At 42.5% G+C, this 24692-nt stretch overlaps 1 protein-coding gene across 1 annotated transcript in view; it reads left to right on the forward strand.

Annotated features, from left to right (window-relative positions):
- The first annotated feature begins 641 nt into the window (after nt 1-641).
- Nucleotides 642-24692, forward strand: part of MYOF (myoferlin) — a 127739-nt gene continuing 103688 nt past the window's right edge. Inside the window, exons 1-3 of the mRNA XM_074338694.1 lie at nt 642-868; nt 15374-15429; nt 17496-17587. Coding sequence (XP_074194795.1) covers nt 781-868; nt 15374-15429; nt 17496-17587 — 236 coding nt within the window. The 5' untranslated portion in view covers nt 642-780. The remainder of the gene's footprint in view (nt 869-15373; nt 15430-17495; nt 17588-24692) is intronic.

The following is a 24692-nucleotide window of genomic DNA, read 5'->3' on the forward strand; positions in this document are numbered from 1 at the left end:
GAGTGGAGAGCCACTTCTCCATTTTTATTGAAGACTGTTAGCAGCATGTGATAGAGCAGGAAAACTTAAGTGCCTAACTCATGTCGTAAGGATATTTTAAGAAATCCTATGGTGAATCCTTTTGGAAAGCAAAGGCTCAGACTCCAATATATCAATTTTGTAAACCCATATTACTCTTCAGAATTGGGCTCGCTTGAAATAAACTCAGTTATTCCTCTGCTATACAGTAGGTGGCACCCTTTAATTAATTTTGTTTGTTTGAAACTTCTTAAAGTAGTTGCTGAGTGTGTTCAACAGCATGAGAGAAGAACCAGCAAAAGTTAAAATTTTAAAAATGACTAAGTGAAGTTTTAAAACTCCGTGAAACTCAGAAAACAATAAAAACAGGGGCAGAAAACTAATTCGGTTCCACAAATTGTTGCTAAAGGCAGCAGCAGGGTCTTAGTGGTCTCCTGACCTGCCCATGTTAGCTCCGAATCCATTTCAGTTTCATTTGTTATACATAATTTTTCTTAGTTGAGGTTTTGTTTTTTTCACTTCCACATTTCCCGAATTCAAAAGTAGGTGCCTGTGGCACTGCGGAGACTCCCGGGAGTTTGGATATCAGTTTACACTAACCTTCAGCAAATAATCCGTCAGAGATCCACCCATTGCCTTTCCCCCTTCCCTCCTCGCCGAAGTCCTCCCAAGCCTTCTTTCCTGGGGCGGTGCGGCCGGAGCTCCAGCGCCCACGTCTCCTTAACTTCGCCTGCTGAAACTTGCTTTCTCCCATTCAGAGCCATGCTTCGTGTGATTGTGGTATCTGCCAGCAATATCCCTAAAACGAAATTTGGGAAACCGGATCCTATTGTTTCTGTGATTTTTAAGGGTAAGGAAAAGTTTTCTTCTTTTTCTCAAGCTCTGTTTTGGAATGCTAGTTTTCTGGAGTCGCGTTCTTTCAAAGTCTGCTTAGGAGACTGATAAAGCCACGTCTCTCCGGCTTTAGCTGGAGTTTATTAAGTGGGCAGGTCAGGGGAGAAGACCAATTTCTGTGGACAGCTATTAATTAATTTTCTGCAGGGGTTTGAGACTTGTTATTTGAACTTTAATAAGGTGATTTCTGTAAGCCATTGGAGGGGGTGTTGTATTTGTTAACCCCCAAACTATCAAAATGGTCTGTGTTGGTTCAAAGTAAGAGTAATATGCATTTTTTATTGTCTCTGCCTGTGAGAAATGGGTAAAGGAGGAAAAAGTGCAATTAAGTGGTCTGGGGCGCTATTTCTCCATAAAATAGTTCACTGCTGCTTTTATTGTCACTGGCCTTCTGAGAGGTAGGATGAAGTTATTATTTTGGATTAGTTTGTTTTCCTGTTACTTTGTGCTTCTATGTAATTGTTCTTCATCTCTCTGAAGTTGGGATGTTTTTTGTATGTTTTGTAGCTCTGAAATTGCTCATAGACAAATGAGCTCTGAACAAAGCAAGTCTGCAGTTGGGGAATCTAATTGTAGTTTGGTCTTGATGAATGATCTTGAGCAAGTGACCTCATTTCTCTAGATGTCAGTTTACTTTTCTGCAAAACAGGTGAGGAAAGTTTAAACTAGATCATCTTTAAAAGGCCATTGTAATTCCAAAAGGTTATTTATTGTTCTATGATATTTAATTGCAGTGGAGAGGGACAGGAGTGGTTGGTGTGATGGCACCCTCCCAGGCATTGTAAAATGTTTCCAGTTTGGGCTGGATTTATGTGTCTAAATCTGCATTTAGGATCTTTATCATTTTCTGTTTGACCAAGATCATTGGTAAGATTTTTCAGCTTACTTCTTGGTTGAAGGGATGAGACCAAGAGGGGAGTCCCGCCAGAGAGTGTTGGAGTCTGGATGGGCCCATGTTTCCTGACCACACCTTGGCACATTTCTCTCTTCTTCTAGGAAACTGACTACTTCTTCTTTCCAGTTTCTGGGTAATCTATGCCTTTCTCTTTTCTTTTGTCTCTTTTACCTATATCTCTTCTCAAACCGCTCCCTCTCAGGAGGAGCAAGAAAATGAAAGGAATGAAACCCAAAGCTGCCAAATGGTTGGTTAGTTTAAAAAAAACACACAGAGATTTGTAGAGCAAAAGTTGGATTCTTAAAGGAAAATGTGGTTTGAGAATCTGGCTAGTAAATATGCAGTCATGTCATATCAGAGTTCATTTACATGTATTAAGTTTAAAGAAAATTTTTTTCCTTGATGCTATTACATGATAAGGACATACATAGAAAGTTTGTATCCTTCACCATTGACATGTAAAAACAAGTAAGAATATATTGGATTCAATCTGGTGATGTCATTATTTGAGACAAGTCATATAGATTATACAGGAATTAGAGTTTAACATTTTATTGAAACGTGACTTGCTTTTTATCTGGAGTGTATATGCATTGTTCAAAAATTACAAATGACTAAAAATATGTCTAAGGCTATGAACATAAACACTCAATTGAAAGTGGAAAACTTCAGTAAAATTGGGCAAACATAGTCTCTCCAAACAATGACATCTACCAGATTATTTAACTCTAGTATCTTCCAGTCTCCTTTGGTTGTACAAATTGAGTGGTAAAGTCATTCATTCATTCATCTGACAAGCAACTTGACAGAAGAAACACTTCTGAACTCACAGTAGGAACATCTGGAGTCTGACTGATAGAAACTAAATATCTGATGACCCAGTGTTAGCTACCTAGGTCTCAAATTTCTCACATGTGGAATGATGGGAGCTGATCTCCTTGAGGTTCCTTTCAGCTTTAAGAGTCTATAATTTTACAGTACCATATATTGAATACCTGTTCTAGGAAGATGTACAAGGTGTAGCTTTAGGCGCTAGAGCAGATATAGTAATTTTTCTTGCTTTCTATCTATTTCAGTGGTTTAAAACCCTGGTGATGGCTAACCCTTTCCAGGTGTGCCTCCCAATTTTGAGCACTGTGTAAACTCAACTAGCATTAAGTTCTTACAGAACTGAGGATATTTGTACCGTGATGTGTCCATCAGAGGGAACTCAGAGCAAAGGCAGATATGCTTCCTGGTGTGGAGTAGGGTAGAGTGGGGTGAGAAAGATGTAAAAAGCCCGAACAGAAGATCAAGACAGCACCACAAAAAAGCCCTTGTGTTTACTGAAAGGTCTAAAATTTTGCCTCGGGAACATAAAACAAAGATCAGGACAATAAGCAATTTTTCTCAAACTCAAAGCTGGTAAGAAGCATGTCCAAGTAATGGATGTGTTAATGGTGATGGCATATAGACACCGTGAGGCCCTGTTAGATGGTACCTACACTGTGGCTGGGAATGTGCTGCACTGACAGCCAACTGGTTTAGGGTCAGCCAACCCCAGTTTTTTGGAACTGAACCCGCAATATCTCTGAGATATGCATGTATATATAAAACACTCTGAAAGGCAAAAGTGTTTAATCTACTGAGTCATTCCCATCACTTCCGGGAGAACAGGGCTTGGAGACTCACTCACCACCTAAGGAAAGTGGCCACACCCTGTTGAAGCATGGGAACTCTCAAAGGTACATTTCCCAAAGGTGTATTTTACAGGCTCTCAGTCATTTATAAAGCCACAACTCCTTTTCAAAAATGAATTAATATGGCACGTTTTCTTCCCTTCCTCCACAATACATCTTCCGTGCATGTCCTCAAGGTGTGTCCAGGGGTGCTGGTATTTTTTTGGTTTTGGTTTACTGGTAAGTTTCTCCATCCCCATGGGATTTTGCCCTAGGTCTTCCAGAGATTTTGGCATGGGTGGACAGCCTGAGGGACAACCACTTACTATACCAACACCAGCATTTATTAAATTCTTACACTTATGTCCACACCTGTTTATATGATCTTCTTTAACCCTCACTTTATTATTAGGAAGTAGGTATCATCTTTTTCATTTTACCCTTGGGGAAACTGAGGCAGAGACAGGTCAGGATTCAACTCAGGACGACTGTCAGGCTCCAGAGTGTCCAAGTATATTCCCCAAAGTCATCATAGATGAAGAGACGTAACCTATGCTTCAAACAACCAAGTCCTATTATGAATGCTTCCTCCCACTCTGAACAGATTGAGTTGTTCAGTGTGTTGGGGTCATTTGGACCCAGTCTGAAAGAGGAAGACTGTGTACTGAGAATAGAAGAACTAAGAAGAAGGAGGAGAAGCAGAAGGGAAAAAGAAAACCCAGCCCTTCTGGGGAGAGTTTCCACAGGGTGAGGAAAGCCTTTATGACCTGCTGTGACTCAGAAGCTCAGAGCTTAGCAGTGAATCAGTTCTTCTGATAACCAAGTTAGAGCCTTCTTGTTAGTGGAGACTAAACCTGTAACTTATTATTGTATATATAAAGTATTAAATTTTTTTTTAATTTAATTTTATTAAATTTATTGGTGTGACAATTGTTAGTAAAATTACATAGATTTCAGGTGTACAATTCTGTATTACATCATCTATAAATCCCATTGTGTGTTCATCACCCAGAGTCAGTTCTCCTTCCATCACCATATATTCGATCCCCCTTACCCTCATCTCCCACCCCCCACCCCCCTTACCCTCTGGCAACCACTAAACTATTGTCTGTGAAGTATTAAATTTAATATTTGAATGGCAGGGTGAGTCTCTACGTCATCTCACCTCAGTTCTCTGCTTTATTATCTTCATCACCTTTTACATCCCAATCGCACAACTTATAAATTACACATAAGAAAAAATCCTTCACCTTCTCTCTCTTTCATTGTTAAAAAAAAAAAAAAAAATTTCCTTTTGCTTAACTCTCCTCATTGTCGGAATTCACTGCCTGGACAGTCCCCACCTCTTTCACTCCTCTCTTTTGCTGCTGTTTCTTCCTGCTGCTTCTCTCAAACATAAATTCATTCAACAAATATTGATCAAGAGCACACTCTGCCAGGCTGTGTGCTCAGCACTGCGAATCAGGTGAGGAACAAGCCAGACTTAGCTCCTGCCCTCATGCAGCTTGTAGGCCTGTAAATCCAGTGAGAGTGCTATGAATTCAGAGTCAAGGAGTTTAAACTCCTGAAAAGGAGACGTCATCATTAATGGCAGATAATACTCAGGATGAGAGTTTACCAGCTGTTTATTAAACACTGCTCTCAGTGCTTCACATAGATTTATTCATTTAATTCCCACCCAAGAATGAAGTTTCTCATTTTATAGCTGAAGAGACAAAGTCTTAGGGAGCTGGTGGCTTGCCTTGTTCAAGGTCCCACAGCAGGTTCTAGGTGGTCCTGGGAGCCACACATCCCGTCCACTGCTGAGGCTGTAATACCCCTGTATCTTGAGGAATCTATATTCAGCCCACCCTGGGATAATAAGATACGTGGGCTCAGGGCTCAGCTCCCTGTGGCTGACATCCAGGCTCTATCTCCTACCCATTGTATTTCCTTAGGCAAAGTCAGCCCTGGGGGCATGTGGTCAGACCAATGCCAAGGCCTGGGGCATGGGTGCCTTTGGGCCACACACCTCTGGCCTTAGAGGCCTTGTCTGAGGCTCCATATGCACTCCGGTTTCTCTCATGTGCTGGACACATTATGATGGCTTCCCGTGTGTGCCATGGCTTGAGGAAGGGGCCACTTCCTAAGGTACTTAAGTATGAAAAGCCTTCTCCTGGGCTCGATTGCATTTGTTCTTCATAACTCTTGCAGGTATCCAGGGCAAATATTGTTGATACTCATTTTTGAGATGAGAAGCTTGAGTCTCAGAGAGGTCAAGAGTGGCCATTGTTGGGCAGCCAGGAAGAGGCAAGGAATGACCAGAACCCCGGTCCTGAGGCTCTTAGTCCCGTGTACTTTCCCCCCTGCTGAGTGCGTATCTGGCTTTCTTTGTGCTTGGCATCTATCTCCCTTGCTTGTCTCTTCTAGCTTCCATCCCCATCCCAAGAACAGGCAGCAGGCCACAAAAGCTCCCGATTCCCAGCTCTGCCTCAAACCTGGAGCAACGGACCAACCTAGCTCGCCAAAGAGTCCAGAGGTCAGCGCCACACACAACACAGGAGGGAGGGCTGAGGATACTGGATTAAAACTGCTGCCTATGGCAAAAACCCATTTAAAGAGATTATTAATGATGGGACATCACAGATCTGAGGTTGAGTCTAGTTCAGCTAGAAGTGTGTTGCCTGGGAGGGATAGGATCAAATGATCAAGATGTTGACTGAGTGGTTTGTGTTTATTTTCAAAGTTCCTTTCTGTGACTATGTTATTTTCTCTTGATGGCATCTCTTGGAGGCAGAGGACTGGGGTCCTCTTCGTGTTGTCTGATGGAGGCATTTTATGATTCTGAGCTAATACATTAGCGTGTCCCCCGTGTCCTAGGCACTGTCATGCTTTTTCATTTGATCCTCATCCCAGCCGTGTGAGATGGGCTTTGTCATTCCCTTTTATGGGACACTTAGGCCTTGAGAGGCCCTTGTGAAAGTCTAGGAACTCTCCATCTCCGGAAGCTGGGTTTGAAGGGAATTTGCTGAAGGGATTTCATTGTCTAGCAAATTATGTCTCAGAAACATAGACAGGAGAGGGTAGGAGCCAAAATGCCTGCAGTCAAATTCTGGCGTGTTTCTTACTAGCACGTTACCCTGGACAAGCTACTTAATTTTACTGTGTCTCAAAGTAAGAATAATAATAGTAACAGGTAACATATGCAAAGCCTTGGCATATTATGAGCCCTATCTATATATGGTAGTCATTATTCCTGGGCGTTATGTACCAATATTTATTAATGAAGAAATCTAAATGCAGAGTTGGAGTAAGTAGCCCAAAGTCACTCAGATGTAAGTGATGAAAATGTGGCAGGTTGCCTGGCAAGCTCAGCCTGCAGAGGTTTGGCAATGAGACTTGGGGCTGCAGCAGGAGCTCTGCCACTTACAAGCTTAGGATCTTGGGTAAATCAGTTAACATCACGAAACCTCAGTTTTCTCATCTGTAAAATGGGGATTCTAATACCTCTCTTATAAGGATTAGACGTGAATGTGTTTAAGTACCTGGCACAGAATGGATTCTCACATGTAAAATAAACAAGCAAACCAAAGTGGCATATCGTACTGTTCTCCACTAAGGCAGCTAATCCAGGTGTGTGGCTTATGGTACCTGGGCTCCATCCACCTGTAGCCTGGCAGTTAACAGAGCTGGAGCATGACCACTAGGCAGGGTCAGTGTTTAGGAAGAAGATTCTGTACAGGTTGACCGCAGTTTCCTTGGAGGATTTGGTTTTGATTCAAGAGCTTGTATGCTTGAATGGGAATCTCCAGAGGCCAGTGGGATACTGGGTACGGAAAGTGGAGCTGAGTGACCCTACCTACCTTTCTGTCTGGGCATTTCTGTTTATCAACGATATCACTGACTATTTTAAAAATGTACAAAACAGCCTTGCTTTGTATCACAGCTGCCTTCTGGCCAAAATACCTTTCCTCTAGAACCTGTTTGGCAACGTCTCCTGGAGCAGTCGGGCAGCCAGGTCTGGGAAACAAAAAGTTAGAAATACTCCTTTAGCCAGGTCGACCTGGATGGGCCACATGTCTCCGAGCTCCCCCAAATCCTAAGTTCTGAGGGCAGAAGTCTCCTGCTGGCCCTTCTCAGAGCTTTCTCTGCCCCCTGGTTCTTGTGGAAATTCTCCCATATGCTGGCGGCTGCCAGGCTGACTGCCAGGGAGGAGCCGTCACTGCCCATATGCCAGCTGCCCCAGGCGGGCCTCAGAGACCTGGAATGGAGCCATGGGAGAAAATTGCTCCACTAGGGCTGTGCCCAGCATCACTTGGCACTTTCTCTGTTCCAGGGAGGGATACCCCCTGGGGTCCACAAGGGGCTCTGCGCAGGTGCTGGAATAAGAAATCAGATCTCCTTGTTGGTTTTGTGCTTACTGTGCGGGCGCTGTGCGGAGCACTTCATTCTCTCACGTAATCATTAAAGCAACCTTAGGAGTAATACTTAGATGAGATTATGAAGTTCAATTCATTCAAACCATGGAGAAATTACTATGTAATAAGCACTCTAAGGAGAATAAAAATCTTAATAAACGATAGCTTCAGCCTTCAAGGACTCACTATCTGGTCTTAGTCCTCCAACTTTGGACATGGCTCTGTCGCCAGAGTCTGAATCCCCACTCTACCGCTTACTAGCTGTGTGAACCCTGATAAATTGCTAAACTTCTCTCTGTCTTGGTTTCCTCCTTTGTAACTGGCGATGCTCATAATAGAATTTACCTCTTAGGGTCCTTGTGAAGACTAAATGAGGCAGTCCATGGGAAACACCGGGAATAGTTTAGACCACTTAATAACTGTTAGCCATGCATGGGGAGGCTTCAGGGGGGTCTATGAAGTTCTAGGCCAAATAATGGGTGACTTTGTACGTGTGTGTGAATGTTCCTCAAAACAAAATGGCCAGGACCTGGGGATGCAGAAAAGATGTAGAAGTACTTCTGAATGGGAGGTGACGTTTAGCGGTGTGACTGATCTACTCTGTGTGCCAAAGAGTTGAGTTCCTTAGAGAAGCTTTGTAAATAGCACCCCCACTTCTCCTGGGGCCATTTCAGTTAGACACAGTAATCTAACCAGTCAGGACTTGGGAGTACTTCATAAGTCCCATGTCTCTGGAAGAAAACTTCGAGATTATTGAGTCTAAACTCACCAGTTTATACAGGAGGGTTTCTGATCTCAGTGTAGGAACCTATGTCTCCTAGAGATAACAAAGAAATGAGAGAGATTTCACTGATTTGAAAGTCCAGTCAGAAATGCTGGGTCAACACCTGTCCTTTTTCTTGTAGGATTGTTTGGATCAGTGAGATGGTGCGTCTTTGGAAGTATTTAAAATGTGTTACTATTGAAGGGGGCCAGTGGCTCAATGGATAACGCATCTGACTACAGATCAGATTCTGAAATGTGTTACTAGGGTTTTCATTGTAGATGTGAGTGTGACTTTCTTGAGCACCACGGACTCTCCCGAGAGGCAGAACCAATAAGAGATTATTTTATGATAAATCAGTCTATTTTTCTATCTATCTACCTATCTAAGAGAGAGATTTTAAGGAATTGGCTTGTAGTGATTGTAGGGGGCTGACAAGTCTGAAATTTGTGGGGCAGGCCATCACTCTGGAAATTCAAGCAAGAGTTGATGTTGCAGTCCTGAGTCTGAAGTCTATAGGGCAGGCCAGCATGTTGGAAACTCCAGCAGGATTTCTGTGTTACAATCTTGAGGCAGAATTCCTTCTCCAGGAAGCTTCAGATTTTGCTCGTAAGGCCTTCAACGGTTTGGAGGAGGCCCACCCACATTATGGAGAGTAATCTGCTTTACGTAGACAATTGATTATAAATGTTCATCACATCTATAAAATGCGTTCACAGCAACATCTAGGCTAGGATTGGACCAAACAACTGGCATCATAGCTTAGTCAAGTTGATACATAAAATTAACCATCACACTGGTCCTCACAGCAATCCAGTCTTCGGAGTCATGGTGTCTCTCAAGCCTTTTTAATATAAGAGTCCAACACACTGTCTAGTAGGTGAACAGCAAAGGAAATGGTTCCATGCAAGAGGGTACGTGGTGGCTTGGCAAAGAGTGCTTGTTCAGTTCTCAGGGAAATGTTATTCAGAAGTTGGCATGCAAGGTAATTACAGCAATGGTGACCTTCACAGAGCAGAGAGAAACAGGCATAGCTGATCAGGAAACAGGAAATGTCCTGAAGAATGCCTTGAGTCGTAGTCTAGGGTGTATTCTGCATTTGAATCAGTTGTTATGTTCTGGATTGAAAGCATTTAATTCCTTTCCATAGGAAGGAACAGTCATCTTAATAAAATTAGAGTGGGAAGTGGGGGAGGTGGTAATGTGGAGAAGGGGAGTTTCCTGTAATTTAATCTGAGGTTAAATGCCTGCAACTTTGACCTTTTTTTAGAAAAGAGGAGGAATTGAACAATTGAATAATATAGACATGACTCTGTGGCTGTTGATAAGAAAGGAATTTATCTACTTTTTTAAGGAATTTATCTACTTTTTTTTGGCTGACATATTTATGTGTGAGACTGGGCTTTCAACAAAATGTAATGTCTGAGTATTTTGATAAAAATCAGAACCTCCTTCTTGGAAGGGGTTCTCCAGAAGGGAGAGCTGGGTTTCTCCAGGAGGATAGGAACTAATTCCAGACTTAATTATCTTCTACTACCTAGAAAGATAAGAGGTACAGTAGTTAAATGCGTGGGGTTTAGAATCCAAGTAGTCCTAAGTTAGAGTGTTTCTTTTTTTAACTGAGTAAATTTGAAGATCTAATTGGCTTTATTAAGCGATTCATGAATCAAGCAGTAGCCCATCTAGCAGCTAGAAGGGTGCTCTGAGGGGTTGTACAAAATGGAAGGTTTTTATAGGAAGAAAGGTGAGGCAACGGAGCTATTAACAGAAGAAAAGAAAGGATCATTTTGGGGCCCAGACATCTTTTCTTTGGGAGAAGAGAATTGGAAGGGTTTTTATCATGAAGATTGCCTTTTTCCTAGAAGGGGAGCAGGGGTTGGAGGTAGGGAAGGCCCATGTGACAGATTACCTTACTAGTGCTTGACCAGAAAATTCCAGACTGGTTGGTTAAGGTTATGATTCTGAGAGAGATTGAACTGTGATTAGATCAGGTATTAAATCTAGGTTTGGTATGTATCATAGGCCTTTAGCATGAATGATGCCATTTTGGGCCTGTGGTTTTTTTCTTTAAAACTTGCTAACTCTGTGACATTGGGCAATTTACCTAGCTATTCTGGGCTCGCTTTGCTCATCTGAAAATTGGGACAATAACAGTGCTTACCTCTTAGGCTGGCTAGGAGGTTTAAATGAAATGATATAGTGAAGGATTTAGTACATGCCTGGCTGGGAGTGAGCGCCCCCTAGAAGGTAGTGTCGTTAGCATCAACGTGCGCAAGCACGAGTGGCAGGAAGTTCCACGTGAATAGTCCCACTGATCTGTGGTCAACCTGCATCTGCTGGGACTCAGCTGGTCCCCTTTGTTCCTGACACACAACTGAATCAATGATTCAATTCATGAACATGTATTGGAAAAGTTGTTGGGCAACTTGTTTTTTTCTCATTGGATTATGAACTTTTTGAAATTCTAAAGTCCAGTTTTTAGCACCCTCCTTCTTAAGTGGCTTGTATCAACCAAATGAAGCTTAGCCTAACATTCATGGCTTCACCGTGTGACCATAATTTTCCCACACAGCCTGGTTGCCTTTCCTCCCTTCCACATCCCTTGGTTCCAGCCAATTGAGCTGTGCACTGTCCCCAGACATGACCTGACTTATTCTCTCCTCCTCCGTGGCTGACCCACCCACGCTGTTGCTCCCACCTGGAGTGACCTTTCCTTCCCAGATCCACATTTCAATCCATCCTTGTCCTTTGATCCCCAGTTCAGCCTCTGCATCCTGCATGAGGCCTTACCTGGTGCCCACAGCCTGACATCACTGCCCCTTCTTCTGAATGTGTATTTTCATCTGTTACCCTTCTGACAGCAACTGAAACCTTCTTTTTATTTTAGTCACCTGACCACATCTACCTCCCCACTGGACCATGTGAGGGCATGAACCGTGTTTTGAGTATCTTTCTATGTCCCACAGTGTCCAGCTCAGTGCCCTGCAAGTGATATTTCAAAGATATTTGTTGGGGGAAAGAATGAGGTTGTTGATTAGGTTTATGGAAGAACTCACTTATTCCTGTTGCTCACCCTTTTACAGGAGGAAACTCCAACATGAGTATGAATTTGGCAAGAGTATGGGGGGGGAGTTGCCACTTGATAAAAACATGCGTAAAGATTTGTTTGCTTCCTGTATTCTATAGCCCATATACTCCATTTGTGGGACGTTTGAAAACCAGGAATTATCTTATACTCTTCTGTTTCTCCAGTTACTAGCACATAGTAGGTGTTTAATAAATGTTTGAAAACAAATGAATAAACAAGTGACCTTTGTCACACTCTTCAACTGCTGACTCTGGAATAACCCTGTCCCTACGGGGGGGGTGGGAAGGTCAGTAGTACCAGCCTCGGCATCCAGATAGCCTTGTAACCTTTCTTCTCCGACTCTGATTCCCAGGTCAGTCACTTGGTTTAGGATTCAATTCAAGTGAGCAAGTACTGGCTCTTTCCACCAGCTCTCTGCTGCCCTTGGGCCTGCCTTAGCTCCCTACCTGGAATCTTGGAGAGGTGAAGACTGAAATTTTATTTCAATACCATCCTTCAGTGACCCAAATCCTCCCCCAAGCTCTTGTGCCCAATTTCTGAAAATTATTTGCAGCCTTCTTGTTTTACTTACTTGCTGGGGGACCTCTTGCAATTGCCCATCTTTTCTTTTGAAGGTCTGCCAAGGTCTCAGGATCCAGATTCACTCCCTCTTGACTCAATTCTCCACCCACCCAGGCCTGGTTATAGCAGTAAGGCTGCTGGTGAGCTGGAGGAATATTAATGGTACCGTTTCATGCTTGTCAAAGACAGGGATTTCTAACCTTTGTCAAGGTCACTAACTCATTTGATAATCTGATGAGAGTAAGAAACTCTCTCCTCCAAAAAAGCCTCGCAGATGTAGTATTTTTTGTGTGGGAGCTGATAGTCTTAGAGAGTCCCAGGATGCCCTGACACCTGACCTTGGGCTTTCCTTGGCCATTGCCCAGGGTGCCCAGCCCATCACACATATCATACTTATGCTTCTTTATCCAACGTTTCTGGCAGCTTCCAATGAGGCACTGTGATGTGGAGGCAAACACACACTCAGGTTTGGAGCCAAGGAGATGTAGATTCAGATTTTGGCTCTGTTTCCTTATTACCTGTGTGACCTGAGACAAGTTAAGCAGCTTCTCTCAATTCTTTGTCTGTAAAATGGATGAGAATGTCTACCTTGCAGGGTTGTCATAAAGATTTGGAGACACTGCAGTAGCATGCACAGCCTGGCACCTGTGCATGGCTATTGAAAGAGAGCTGCTATAACTGTGGATAGAAGCCATTTGTTCAGTACGGTCAGTTTATAAATCCTTTGTACTCCTCTTTCTCTCAAGGGCACTTTGTTGAATTGTAACCAGAGAGGAAGATTGAGAGGTTTCTGTCAGAGAAGAGGAGGAGTGAATGGGCCCAATCTGGAAGTGTGGGAGGGGAAGTGAGGACAGCGTCTAGGTGACGTCAGAGGCAGACCCAGTGAGGGGCTGTGTAGGCCACACAGAAAAAACCATGGTCAGAGCGAACTAGCATCGGTCCCGGCACAAGCCGACGAGTAGGGTCATGCTGCAGTTTAAAAGGGAAGCCAGCAGGGAGATGGGAGCCCACTCAAGTGGAAAAGTTAATGCTTAGCAGCGTGAGGGGGATGAGTCATGGTTTCGCTATGCTGAGGTCTTGGAAGAATGAAGTGGTTAGTCCCACTGCTGGCTGTGTGCGGAGAGCCTTAGCGATGTGACATTCAGCTGAACAAAACACACTACCTCCTACATCCCACAGCAGGAGAGGGGACGCCAAGGAGTGGTTCAAAACCTAGCTCGTGCCACTTACTCACTGCGTGACTTTGACTATGTTACTCAAGTTCTCAGTTTCCTTAGCTGTGAAAGGGGGATGAATATAATTATACGTACCTCCTGGGGTTTTTAAGGAGATTAGATGATGTGAGAGAACAGAAAATATATATGTTATTCTCCCCGACCCCAACCCCATGCTTGGCACAGAGCTTCTAAAAGCCTTATAAATTCCTTAGTGATTAGAGCACTAGGACCACCTTCTGTTCTAATGAGGAGACTCTGGGTGCGCTCCTAGATGGGGCTGGTCTCCAGAAAAAGACCAAGCTGTAATGACAAACTTGGAATTTTCAGCCCCGCCCCCCACTTCTCTAGACTGGGGAGAGGGGCTGGAAATGGAGTTAATAATTGATATGCCTACGTGATGAAACCTCAGCTCCATGGGACAGAAGCTCCTGTGCTCATGTATCTCTGGCTGTCATCTGTATCCTTTGTCATAGCCTTTAATAAACTGCTAAACATAAGTTTTTCCATGAGTTTTGTGAGCTGCACTAGCAAATTGATTGAACCCAACAGGGGATCACAGGAACCTCAGATTTATAGCCGATCTGTCAGAAACACTAGTGAGAACCTGATCTTGCTACTGGTGTCTGAAGCGGCGGTGGGGGCAGTCTTGTGGGACTGACCCCTTAACCTGTGAGATTTGATGCTATCTCCAGGTAAACAGTGTCAGAATTGAGTTAAATTGTAGAACGTCTGTCTGGTATTGCAGAAAGTTGCTTGGCAGGGGAAACCTTGCCCCCTCCACCCCCCCATAAGTCTTGTGTCAGAAGCGTTGTGAGTGTTCTGTGTGATAGTAAAGGAGACACACAGGAGAAAACTTTTTTTTTCTTTTCTTTTCTTTTTTTCCCCTGAAAACAGATGATCTAATGCTTACCAAGTATTTTGTACTCAAACATGAGCTTTTATTTTGGTAAAGATTTGGAGACTTAGGGACCTAATAGTAACCCCTGCTGTTTGGACTTCACTCAAAGGAAACTTAAACACCAGAATTAACACTTTTTTTTTTCATTCCAAAGTATTTATTTCCACAAATTTTTATCCAGAGCTGAATATTAGGGACGAGTACAAACATTTTTCTATAAACAAAGGTGTCATTTACAGATTTGTTCAAAATGCAAAAGTATTTTTATCAATATTTCTTCTACAATGTTAGATTTACTCCTCTATGTAGGTGTACTATCTAGTCTCCCACACACAGAGAAAAGACTTTGTATCTTTAAAAAGGTGGGCCAGAAGTAAAGGAAGCCCCCAATGCTCTGTGGGTTCTAGAAAGTGTTTATGTACAAATAAATTGTCTTCTGCTGAGGCCTGTGGGAGGGAGTCCAGCTTAATCTTAAACTGTGGTGTGGTTTTATCACCCGCAGAGGCAGCATGGGCTTCCGAGCTGAAATACTAGGTTATATCAGGGCACCGCTGCCGCATTTGAACTCACATGTCTTAACTCCTTTGTGCCTCAGTGTCCTCATCTCTGAAATGGGGGCACCTGCATGTCAAAGGTTAGCTTTGTTGGCTTCTTTCTGCAGAAAGCTAGCGATGCAGAGGCCCTGGGTAACCTTGGTCTGCAGGAGCTGGTGAGGAAGAAGCAGAGGATCATGGCATTTCCATGGTTTTCAGTCCCCCAGCCCTGAACTCCTTTAGACCTGGCGATGGTAAACACACTTGAGGCCAAATCATGCTGTTCAGTTTGGAAAAATTTGGTTCAGGTAGCCTCCACCCAAGGTAGATGAATGGGAAAATGCAGGCACATCATTGGCTCTCAGGGAAGTACTCTTTGAGTGAACAAATGAATGGTATATGTTCTATAAGTATTTCTAATGGATTGCTGTCTCTTATTTTTTATTTGCAGATGAGAAAAAGAAAACAAAGAAAATTGATAATGAACTCAACCCTGTCTGGAATGAGGTAACTTCATTGTTTTTTCAACTTTGTTTCAATGGATAAGCTAGGTTATCTCACGTTTGGTCAGAGGTTAACTCTTTCCTTTGGGAGGAGAATCTATGTGTTTCACCCCCACCCCCTCCTTTTCCCCTTGTGGCCACAGAGATAGCAGAGCAGTTCAAGGGGACATAACACAGTGACATCTCCTGTACAGTATAGGTGTGGTGAGTGGAGTCTGGACAGGAGTGAGGAGGGTTGGGTTCTAGCCTGGAACAGCCTTGAGCCTGCTGTGTGACCTTGGTTGGGTTATGTTGCATATGTGGGCACATCCCGTAGAGCAAAGGGTGGAATTAGATCATTTCTAGAGTCCCAGAGGAAAAGCTCCATAATTAAAAACATATCTTCATGTGACTAATTATGAGTGTATCACATGATACTTTGTGTGTCTGGCTGCGTCAAGACATTTACTGTTTTTAGGTTGATAAAATAATTTCTATTTAACTAGAAATATCAAAAACTTCAGATCAGCATAAAAAAATTTCCTTTTGTCCTACCATCCAGAAGCAACTACTGTTAATATCTGGGATGTATCAAGAAATGTTTATTGAGTCAGTATATTTAATAAAATACGATGTCTTAAAAATAGCATGTTAGTATTATATAGCAAGTACAGTTTCCTTCCTATTTTTTTACTATTATATCCTGAGTATATACCCACATCATTCCATTCAAAATCATTTTTAATGACTATATAATATTGTACTGAAGGAATATAATTCATTTACCTTCCCCGCCCCAGTGTTTAATATTTATAGGTATGTGAAAATTTTAATTCTTTCCACTGAGTAGGATTTTCCTATGCTAGCTACGTTTTGAAAAGTTGATCATCAGCCCCATTGTTTTTTCCAAAAGCTTCCTGGATAAGTGCAGTGATACATGTCTTTGATATTTTCACTACTAAATCTGGAGGCTGTGAAGACTTCCCCTCCCAATAGTTTCAGTGTCTCTATGAGATAAAGACTGTACCTTCTCATTGAATGAGAAGAGGATAAAAAGCTTCTTCATGCCTTTCTGCAAAGCCTTCACACAGAGCTCCAAGAATGTAACAAATCGAAGTACATTCTTGTTGTATGTGTGTGCATCTAGTGCTTTGGGTGTTGAGTAATCCTAACATGCCACTTTATACTTGAGGTCAATCTCTGTGGCCAATGGCAGAGAGATGTGTGATCATGTGAGTAGGCGTGTCCTCCACAGGGCACTATCCATCTCACCCCATTTTGTTTCCAACGCATTTTTTCCTTCATACTGCACATGTATTTACCAAGTAAACTTTTCAGTTACAGTTTTATAACTGAAACCTAAACCAAATGAAATGCCAACCCCAAGCCCGTTGGAATTACTGGGTGTGTTCTAATATGAGTTATGAGACATAGTCTCCATCTACTCCAAACCCATTACAAGGAGAATCACATCATCAGTAGATGCTGCTTTAATTCATTTATTACATAATCAATCACAGGCATCAGTAGTGCTCTGTTGATTTTTTTGCATGTGTTATTAGATAGCAATTTGTAGTATTAAGATGAAAGTCTCTTCTGAGTACAGCACTGATGACAGTGGGACTTCAAATAAGAGGCATTTTAGAAAATGTTTTCTTAGATTACTCACCTCTTTGATACTAATGTTTAGGGAGAGCAAGTGATTTAAGCATAACCATTGAAGAAAGCATTTTCATGCATATATTTTATTTTATTCTAGAAACAGCTGTAGTAGGCGTGCGGTCAGTTCTCTGACTGTGAGATAGGGGTTTGGTGACTTGTTCTAAGCCACAGAGCCTGGTAGTAAATGGGAAGCCAGGAGTTGCTTTCAGGTCTTCTGGGGCTAAGTCTGGTTTGTTTTCCCACAACCGTCAGCAGCCTCCAGCTTTAGAATTATTTAGAATTTAGTCATTTCCACCTAGCTACAGAATTGAGTAATTCAAAGATTGTCATTGGTGAAGATAATGACCCAACGTTTAGTGTTGGTACATATTATTATATTCCCTGATCCTTTTGACAGCCTTTTTGTTTTCATAACTTTCCTGTGGACAGATTTTGGAGTTTGACTTGAGGAGTATACCACTGGACTCTTCCTCTTCCCTCAGAATTGTTGTGAAAGATTTTGAGACAGTTGGACAAAATAAGTAAGTTGATTTCAAATGTTTTTCTCATTTTACATATTATCTTACTATTGTATTTTGTTAAAGAAAAACATCTTTAATAGCATTTTATAATACTTCCGATATAAACGTGTTTTAATTCCTCCACTTCTGAGTCAATGTCAGATGTGGTTGATCAATCACAGTGCTTTACCCCAAACGTCTGTATTCCTAAGAGGCTATAAACACTAAGCCACCACTAGTCTATCCAATTTGGTACATAGGGTGAACCTGTTTACCCTCCTGAAACTTCTTTGTTAATTGCATATAGTTGTTTCTTACCTCTGGTGGTTTATCTGAACTGCAGCTATATTTGGACACAGCAAAATAACTTCTTTTTCCGCGCATGTGTGACCCATACACATCTCATTCAAGTTCTCTCCCCACTTCCATTTTGTTGTCTTCTTATTGGCCTTTTGAACCTAACAGATCTAAACCAGACTCATTGTCTTACTGACTCTGCCAGTTTCCAATGGGGAAGGGTTATGATGGTGCCCGTGATGGTACCGAGTGTTGTCCCCCGAGTAAAGCTGGGGGACTTGCCAAACAGGTCTCCATGGGACAAGAATGACCTCAGTAAGTTCACCCCATTCCTTGATCCGGACTTGGGCATTATACACTCAGAACCCAGTCTTAGGTTACCAATTCAAACTAACCTAGCTCGCAAGTAACCAATGCTTAAAAACAGTTTATTTGTTATTTTCCAATTGAAATAAATGCCTGGGAGGAGGGCATTCCTACTCTCTGATTAATGAGTTTTCCTTTATGTCATACCACATGGGAAGCAAAATTACTGTATCCAAATTACTGTATCCCAATAGTATGTCATTGACCATAAGATATATTATTAAATTAATAATAGGTTTGGGGGGGAAGCCTGACATTAATGCCTATATCAATTGTAAGAAGCATCCCAGTTTTTCATAATGTCACTACATTTAAAAATGTATGTGTTAACATCAGGCACATTTGGTAATCAGAAGGCTGTAAAGAGATCAATAAATTAGAATGAATTAGTTGAGGCAGGGTGACCATATGCCCAGATTTGGGACAATCCTGGTTTATTGTCCTAGCACAATGATTAATTAATAATGCCCCCTTTTTTGTCAACAGTGGCTTGGTTTGACCCGTAAATTAGATCGTTACTCTAGTCTCTAGGGTTGGTGTCAGACTAAGAGAGTCGGGACAGACATCTACCCCCTTGGCAGTGCTTTGATAGATACTACCCATGGTCCTTTGATGGCATCCTTTTTCCATATTTCATTGTTTACCAATGCCCCTTGTGATGGATGCAGTTTTTCTTAAGTTATATAAATATATTCCAGTAGGTTCTGGTCCCACTCTGTAGACTGAAAACCATTCTAGGTTATGCTGCATATTTGAGCTTTGAACCAATTATGTGATTATCTACCCCCCACCCCAACTCCCAAAAGACAGCTTTATTTCTTATATTTCCAAGTTCTGAGGAAGTGGGTGCTCAAGCCTCACTGTAGCCTCCTATGTGTTACTAATAATAGTCTCTTTTCTTCTTTGCTCCCTTCTCTTCTTTCCTCTCTTCTTTCTGCAAATGGTACCACTGTTTATAATCTAGAGCAGCCCTCTTCAACAGAAATGTAGTGCAGGCTGCATAGGTCATTTACAATTTTCTGGTAAGTAGTCACATTAAGAAACAAAAAGAAACAGGTGAAATTAATTTTAATAATGTATTTTATTTAACTCCGTATATCCAACATATTTCAATATGTAATCAGTATTTTAAAAATTATGGAGACATTTTGCATGTATTTGTTTGGTACAGTCTTTGGAATCCGGTGTGTATCTCACACTCACAGCACATCTCAGTCCAGTGTAGCCACATTTCCAGTGCTCCGTAGCCACATGTGGCTGGTGGCCACCGTGCTGCATAACATGGTTCCAGACGACTTGATGCAGAACCTCAGTTCTCTCTGGGTCTTTTCTCTTTTATATCCTACCCCGTCTGCTGCCAGATCTTACTTTTTCTTCCTGGCATTGTTTGTGCCATGTGTTTCTTACTGGCTCAGGCCTTTTTCACTTTGTGCTTCATCTATTTAAACATGACAGCAGAGCCTGGCGGGCTGGCCCTTTGAAGCTCTCATCTATGTTTCACACAAAGTCCTTGCTTTCTGGAAGGTTCCATTCTCGAGAGCGAATCAGAAAACAAACAGATACATGAATAAATATATCATGGATCAGATATTATGAAGTGCTATAAGCTAAGGAGGAAACTGTTATCGCCTATGAAGAAAAATAAAGATAGAGACTTATTGAGAGTGGGGGAAAGTTTTATATGAGATGGTGGTAAGGTGATAATGGAACAGAGACCCAAATAAAATGAAAGAATGAGCCATGCAGCTCTCTGGGGGGTGAAATATTTCAGGCAGAGAGAACAGCAAGTGCAATGGCCCTGAGGCAAGAATGTACTTGGGGTGGTGGAGAAATGCGGACGAGGCCAGTCAGGCTGGAGCACGGAGAGCAGGAGGGGCTGGGATGGGGAAGGAGATGAGATCCGCAGAGCTGCAGCACCCAGGACCTTGTGAGCCATGACACAAGCTTTGGAGTTCATTCCAAGTGGAATAGGAATCCATTAAAGGATGTTGAGGATGACCTGACTTATATTTTAAAAGGATAGCTCAGGCTTTCGGTATGGAGACTGGACCAGTTAGGAGCCAGTTAGGAAGCAGGGAAAACAATACTGGGAGACTGTCATATATTTATTTTACACCTGTTGGAAACACAATGGGGCCCTTGGATGAAAACAGTGATGAGGGGAGGACAATTCCCCACCTAAGACTCACCTTGGCACCTACTTTGGGCGTTTGGTATGCATTTCGGCGTGTAGCTGACGTGCAGTCTATCTGGTCCTTTTCTTTGTAATTTTGAACAACAAAAAAAAATACAGTGGGTCCTATTGTAAGAGGGTCCTTTAAAGTTAGGGGCTCCATGCTCTGTGCTTCTTCCCTATCAGCTGAGAATGATGACATTTGGTCTTGTTTCCACCAACGAGACAATGCATCGACCTTGGTCAAATGCCCTCTACACTCAGGAAAAAAAAAAAGTTAAACCCATCTGAGAATTAGCTGTATGACTGTCCAAAATATTTGTGTATTTTAGCCCCAGATTTTCTTCTTGGCTTTTCTACTAATGATTTGGCTTTTGAGGATCTGTTCAGTGCCCAGTGTGGGAACGTTTCCCTCACCTGGAAGTGCAGGGTGGGGTCAGAAGATTTCTCTACCAGCTTAAGGAATGTCTTGCTTGTTGACTTTCCTGTTGCCATGGACACTGTCTGTGCAAATATGACTCACATCTGCTGCTCCGGGCTTGTAAGCAAATATGCCAGGCTGCCTGGGTTTGCATGTGTTTCCACTCCCACAGTGACTGCCCTGCTCCAATCCAAGCACGCACAGTGCTGGTGCATGAATAACATGCCTCCTCAGGCACTGGAAGTGGGCTGGGCGTTCAGTGCAGACTGTTCTTCTCACTTTATAGGCATCCAACCAGCCATCCAGACTAAATGACGGTGAGAAAAGAGCGAGAGGAGCCTCTTGGTCACATGATGAACATGAAATGATATTTTTAGCTGAAATGTCCAGGGGAAGGATATTCCCAGTGTCTGAAGAATGAGAGTTCCCTTTGCAGACAAGCAATATGGCTATCAGTTAGTGATGATGTAGGGAGTGCCAAGGGCTATGCCGAGCTCTTTGAAAGAAATATCCCACTTAATCCTCAGATACCTTGTGAGGCAGGTCCTGTTTTTCCTCAGAGAGGTTTAGTAATCTGTTCAAGGTCACACAGCAGGTATGTGGCAGAGTCAGCATTTAAATCCAGGCCTATACTCTTGACTTTTACATTATACTGAAAATTTCTGACCCCCTATAGGAACCAAAATGTAGGTGGAATGATGGATTATCTTTTGGCTAAAACGGAAGTAGTTTTTCTTTTAATTTTGAAAAAATTAAGAATACTCATTATCAGAGTATTGGCAGCTCCTTCTAGGTAAACATTTTAAGGAGGTGTCTTTATAGTCTTGACTAGTAAGTCACTTATTCTCATGCTCTATAATGGACAAAATTAATTCTGAGAGTATATCTTATCTCATTTGATTTTCACAATGACCTTGAGAAGTGGAGAAGAGACTGAGGCTCAGAGGGCTTGAGGCTGAGACTTTGATCCCTGGGTGTCCTGGTCTTGCTATAACTCCACTGAATTCCTAAAGGAAAATTATCTTCATAAGCCTGGAAGTGTAGGAATGAAAGATGTGTGTTTTCAGGTGTGTCTGTGTCTGTGTGCTCATGCATAGGTGCCAGGGAGGAACAAGAGATATCATTTAGGGCTTTTGCATTTGCTCTTCCATCTGCATGGAATGCTCTTTCCCTCCAATTGCAGCAGGTGTAAAATCTTGTCATTTGACCTCTGCCTCTCTGATTACTCAACCTGGAGCTGCCTCTGCCATCACTCGCCATCTCATTGTCCTGTTTTATTTCCTCAGAGCCGTTCTTGTTAGGGAGCTCGTGTGGATGTGGGAATGGTTGGGGAGAGTCCATAGGGGCTTATGGACATTTGGGTTGGTTTTTAGACAAGTACTCGAGACTCTACTGATTACAAGTCAGCAAGGTCCTTAACCTGATTGGGCAAGGTACTCAACCCCTCCAGGCCTCAGGACACTCATCCTTAAAGTGACTGTACAGCGGGTGCCAAAAAAAGGTATACACATTTTAAGAAAGGAAAAATGTATTAAAATTGTAATAGTCAATATATACCGGTAACAAAAGATGAATACAAGTCACGTGTGACTTCTGCAATTACAAGAGGTGCTCAAAGTGGTTCCCATCAGCATCCAGACACTTCTGATTATGGCAAACTACTGCTTGAGCAACATTGACCAGTGTCCACTTGTATACATTTTTTTGGCACCCCTGCTAATTTGGAAATGCACTCATGCTAAGATGACAAAACAGGGATCAGATTTACCCTCTCCCCACAACTGACACAACCAGAAAACTAGATAAAATGTATGTAGCAGTGGTTTCAGATATTAGAGATTGGCAGAACAGGAGGGTGAGACCCAATAGAGGGGAGATAAATGAGATGAGCCTTATGAGGGCTCAGCTTAACTCCTAGAGAGAGTTTCCAGGCTGCAGTGCAGGGAGAGGGAACTTGGGCATCTCCATCCTGGCTGTCTCCCAGAGCTGGGGAGGTGCAGGTGGGAGTCTAGAGCTACACAAACAGGCAGAGAGAGAGAGAGAGAAAGAGAGAGAGAGAGAGAGAGAGAGAGAGAGAGAGAGAGAGAGAGAGAGAGAGCCTTAGATTTACAGCGGGTTCTCTTGACTCTTCAGCTGAGTACTGGTCAGTGAGGAAACTACCTGAAGTAGGGAGAAGAACCATCTGAAAGGAGCAGGCAGAATAATCCTTGGACTGCACGCTGGGCTGGGAACAGTTACTGCTCCTACCAGCCAAGGCAGAAAAACCTTCTAATTCATGATCTCTGGGTAGAGCACTCAGAAGGATTTTGCCTCAGTAACGTTGAGAAAAAACACAGAAGTATTATTAATAAATGATATTATTAGTAGACATGGACAATGAAATAAGTATAATTATATTCCATAGGTTCAGGAAGGTAGAGCATGTTAAATAGAGACGTGGAGAACATAAAAAAGATCCAAATTCTAGGGATGCAGATTATAATGTCTGAGACAAAATGACCATAATTATCCAAGAGTTTGTATTTCTAGTACTCTTACTTTCCCACTCCATATGTGTGTACTTATGCATTCAAAATCACCATCACATACACCCCCACACAAATGCAGAACAAAGTTAGAAATATCATCGGAGTGTAAATCACTGAGCGAGCCATCTGTTTTGCCTCACTGTGAGTAAGAAGGAGATGCTACAGTCCTAACAGTATACTTAGGAGGAAATTTACCCAGGCCATTGCACAAGAGGAGGTGTGGGCAACTGGTCAGCTGTAGGATCATGAGATTAGTTTGGATTTGGGCTCTTCCTGACTGGGTGACTCTTGGCAAGTTTCTGCATCTTTATAATGGGGGCTGTAATACTTCCTCAATAAATGAAAGACATAAGGGCAGATTTCATATAATGAAGGGAAAAAATTACTTCAATTTCCCGTGGCACAACAGAATAGCTAATCATTGTTGTGAGCTTACTATGTGCCAGGCATTGTGTTAAAGCTATTCCACACATAGTCACATTTAATCTTTATAATGACATTAGGACAGACTTATCCCCAGCTCACGGATGAGAAAAATGTAGCTCAGAGAGGTTCACCAAATTGCTTATAGTCACCCAGTTCTTTACGTGGAAGCCCATGGATTTAGCCTAGTTATGTTAAAATACTCTTACACAGAGCCCAGACTTTCCAGGATTTATTCTTTGTATGTGTTTGGATTGAGGGCCAGGGTAGTACTGGGGGCTATAGAATTAGAAAAAGAAAAAGGACAAGTTTGGGTAGTGAAAATACTAACTCCCTGGGCAAAGGTTTTATTTATTTGTTTGTTTGTTTGTTTATTAAAACAGAAAGACTGTGGTTTGGAATGAAATTAATTTCATGGGACAATGTGGTATCACTTATGAGAAATTTTCATTTCCTGGTAGACAAAAGACCCTGTCTTCAAACTTTGAATACTTTCATCTGTCCCAGCGATGAGACTCACTTTTGACACTGCCACATGTAAATCTGACCATGGGATTGGCTTAGGTGGTCCCCATGAGCTTTCCTTCTCCTGGTATGGTTGGTGAGGAGCGATGGACAGCCCCAGTGGAGGCAGGTTTTCTAACTGAAGTAGCTTCTCAGGCTGTGTGAGAGTCTAAAGCAGACACAGATGTCACTGTGGAACAGGATTCTCAGTGGTGAGGTTTTTTTAGTTCCACATTTTCAATAGAGCGGCAAAGCTATGAACAGATCAAAGCTGGTTTGGGCTGGCTGTCTCCGGCTGCTGGAGAGGCTGACGCTCACTGTTTGGGGGGGCCTGTTAAGCAGCGGCCACAGTCCTGCAGGCATCTGTTAACTTCTCTTAAGTAAAGGTGGGCCATAGGCCTGGAAAACGGCACC

Source organism: Rhinolophus sinicus, linkage group LG07, assembly GCF_036562045.2.
Source record: "Rhinolophus sinicus isolate RSC01 linkage group LG07, ASM3656204v1, whole genome shotgun sequence".
NCBI classification, from domain to species: domain Eukaryota; kingdom Metazoa; phylum Chordata; class Mammalia; order Chiroptera; family Rhinolophidae; genus Rhinolophus; species Rhinolophus sinicus.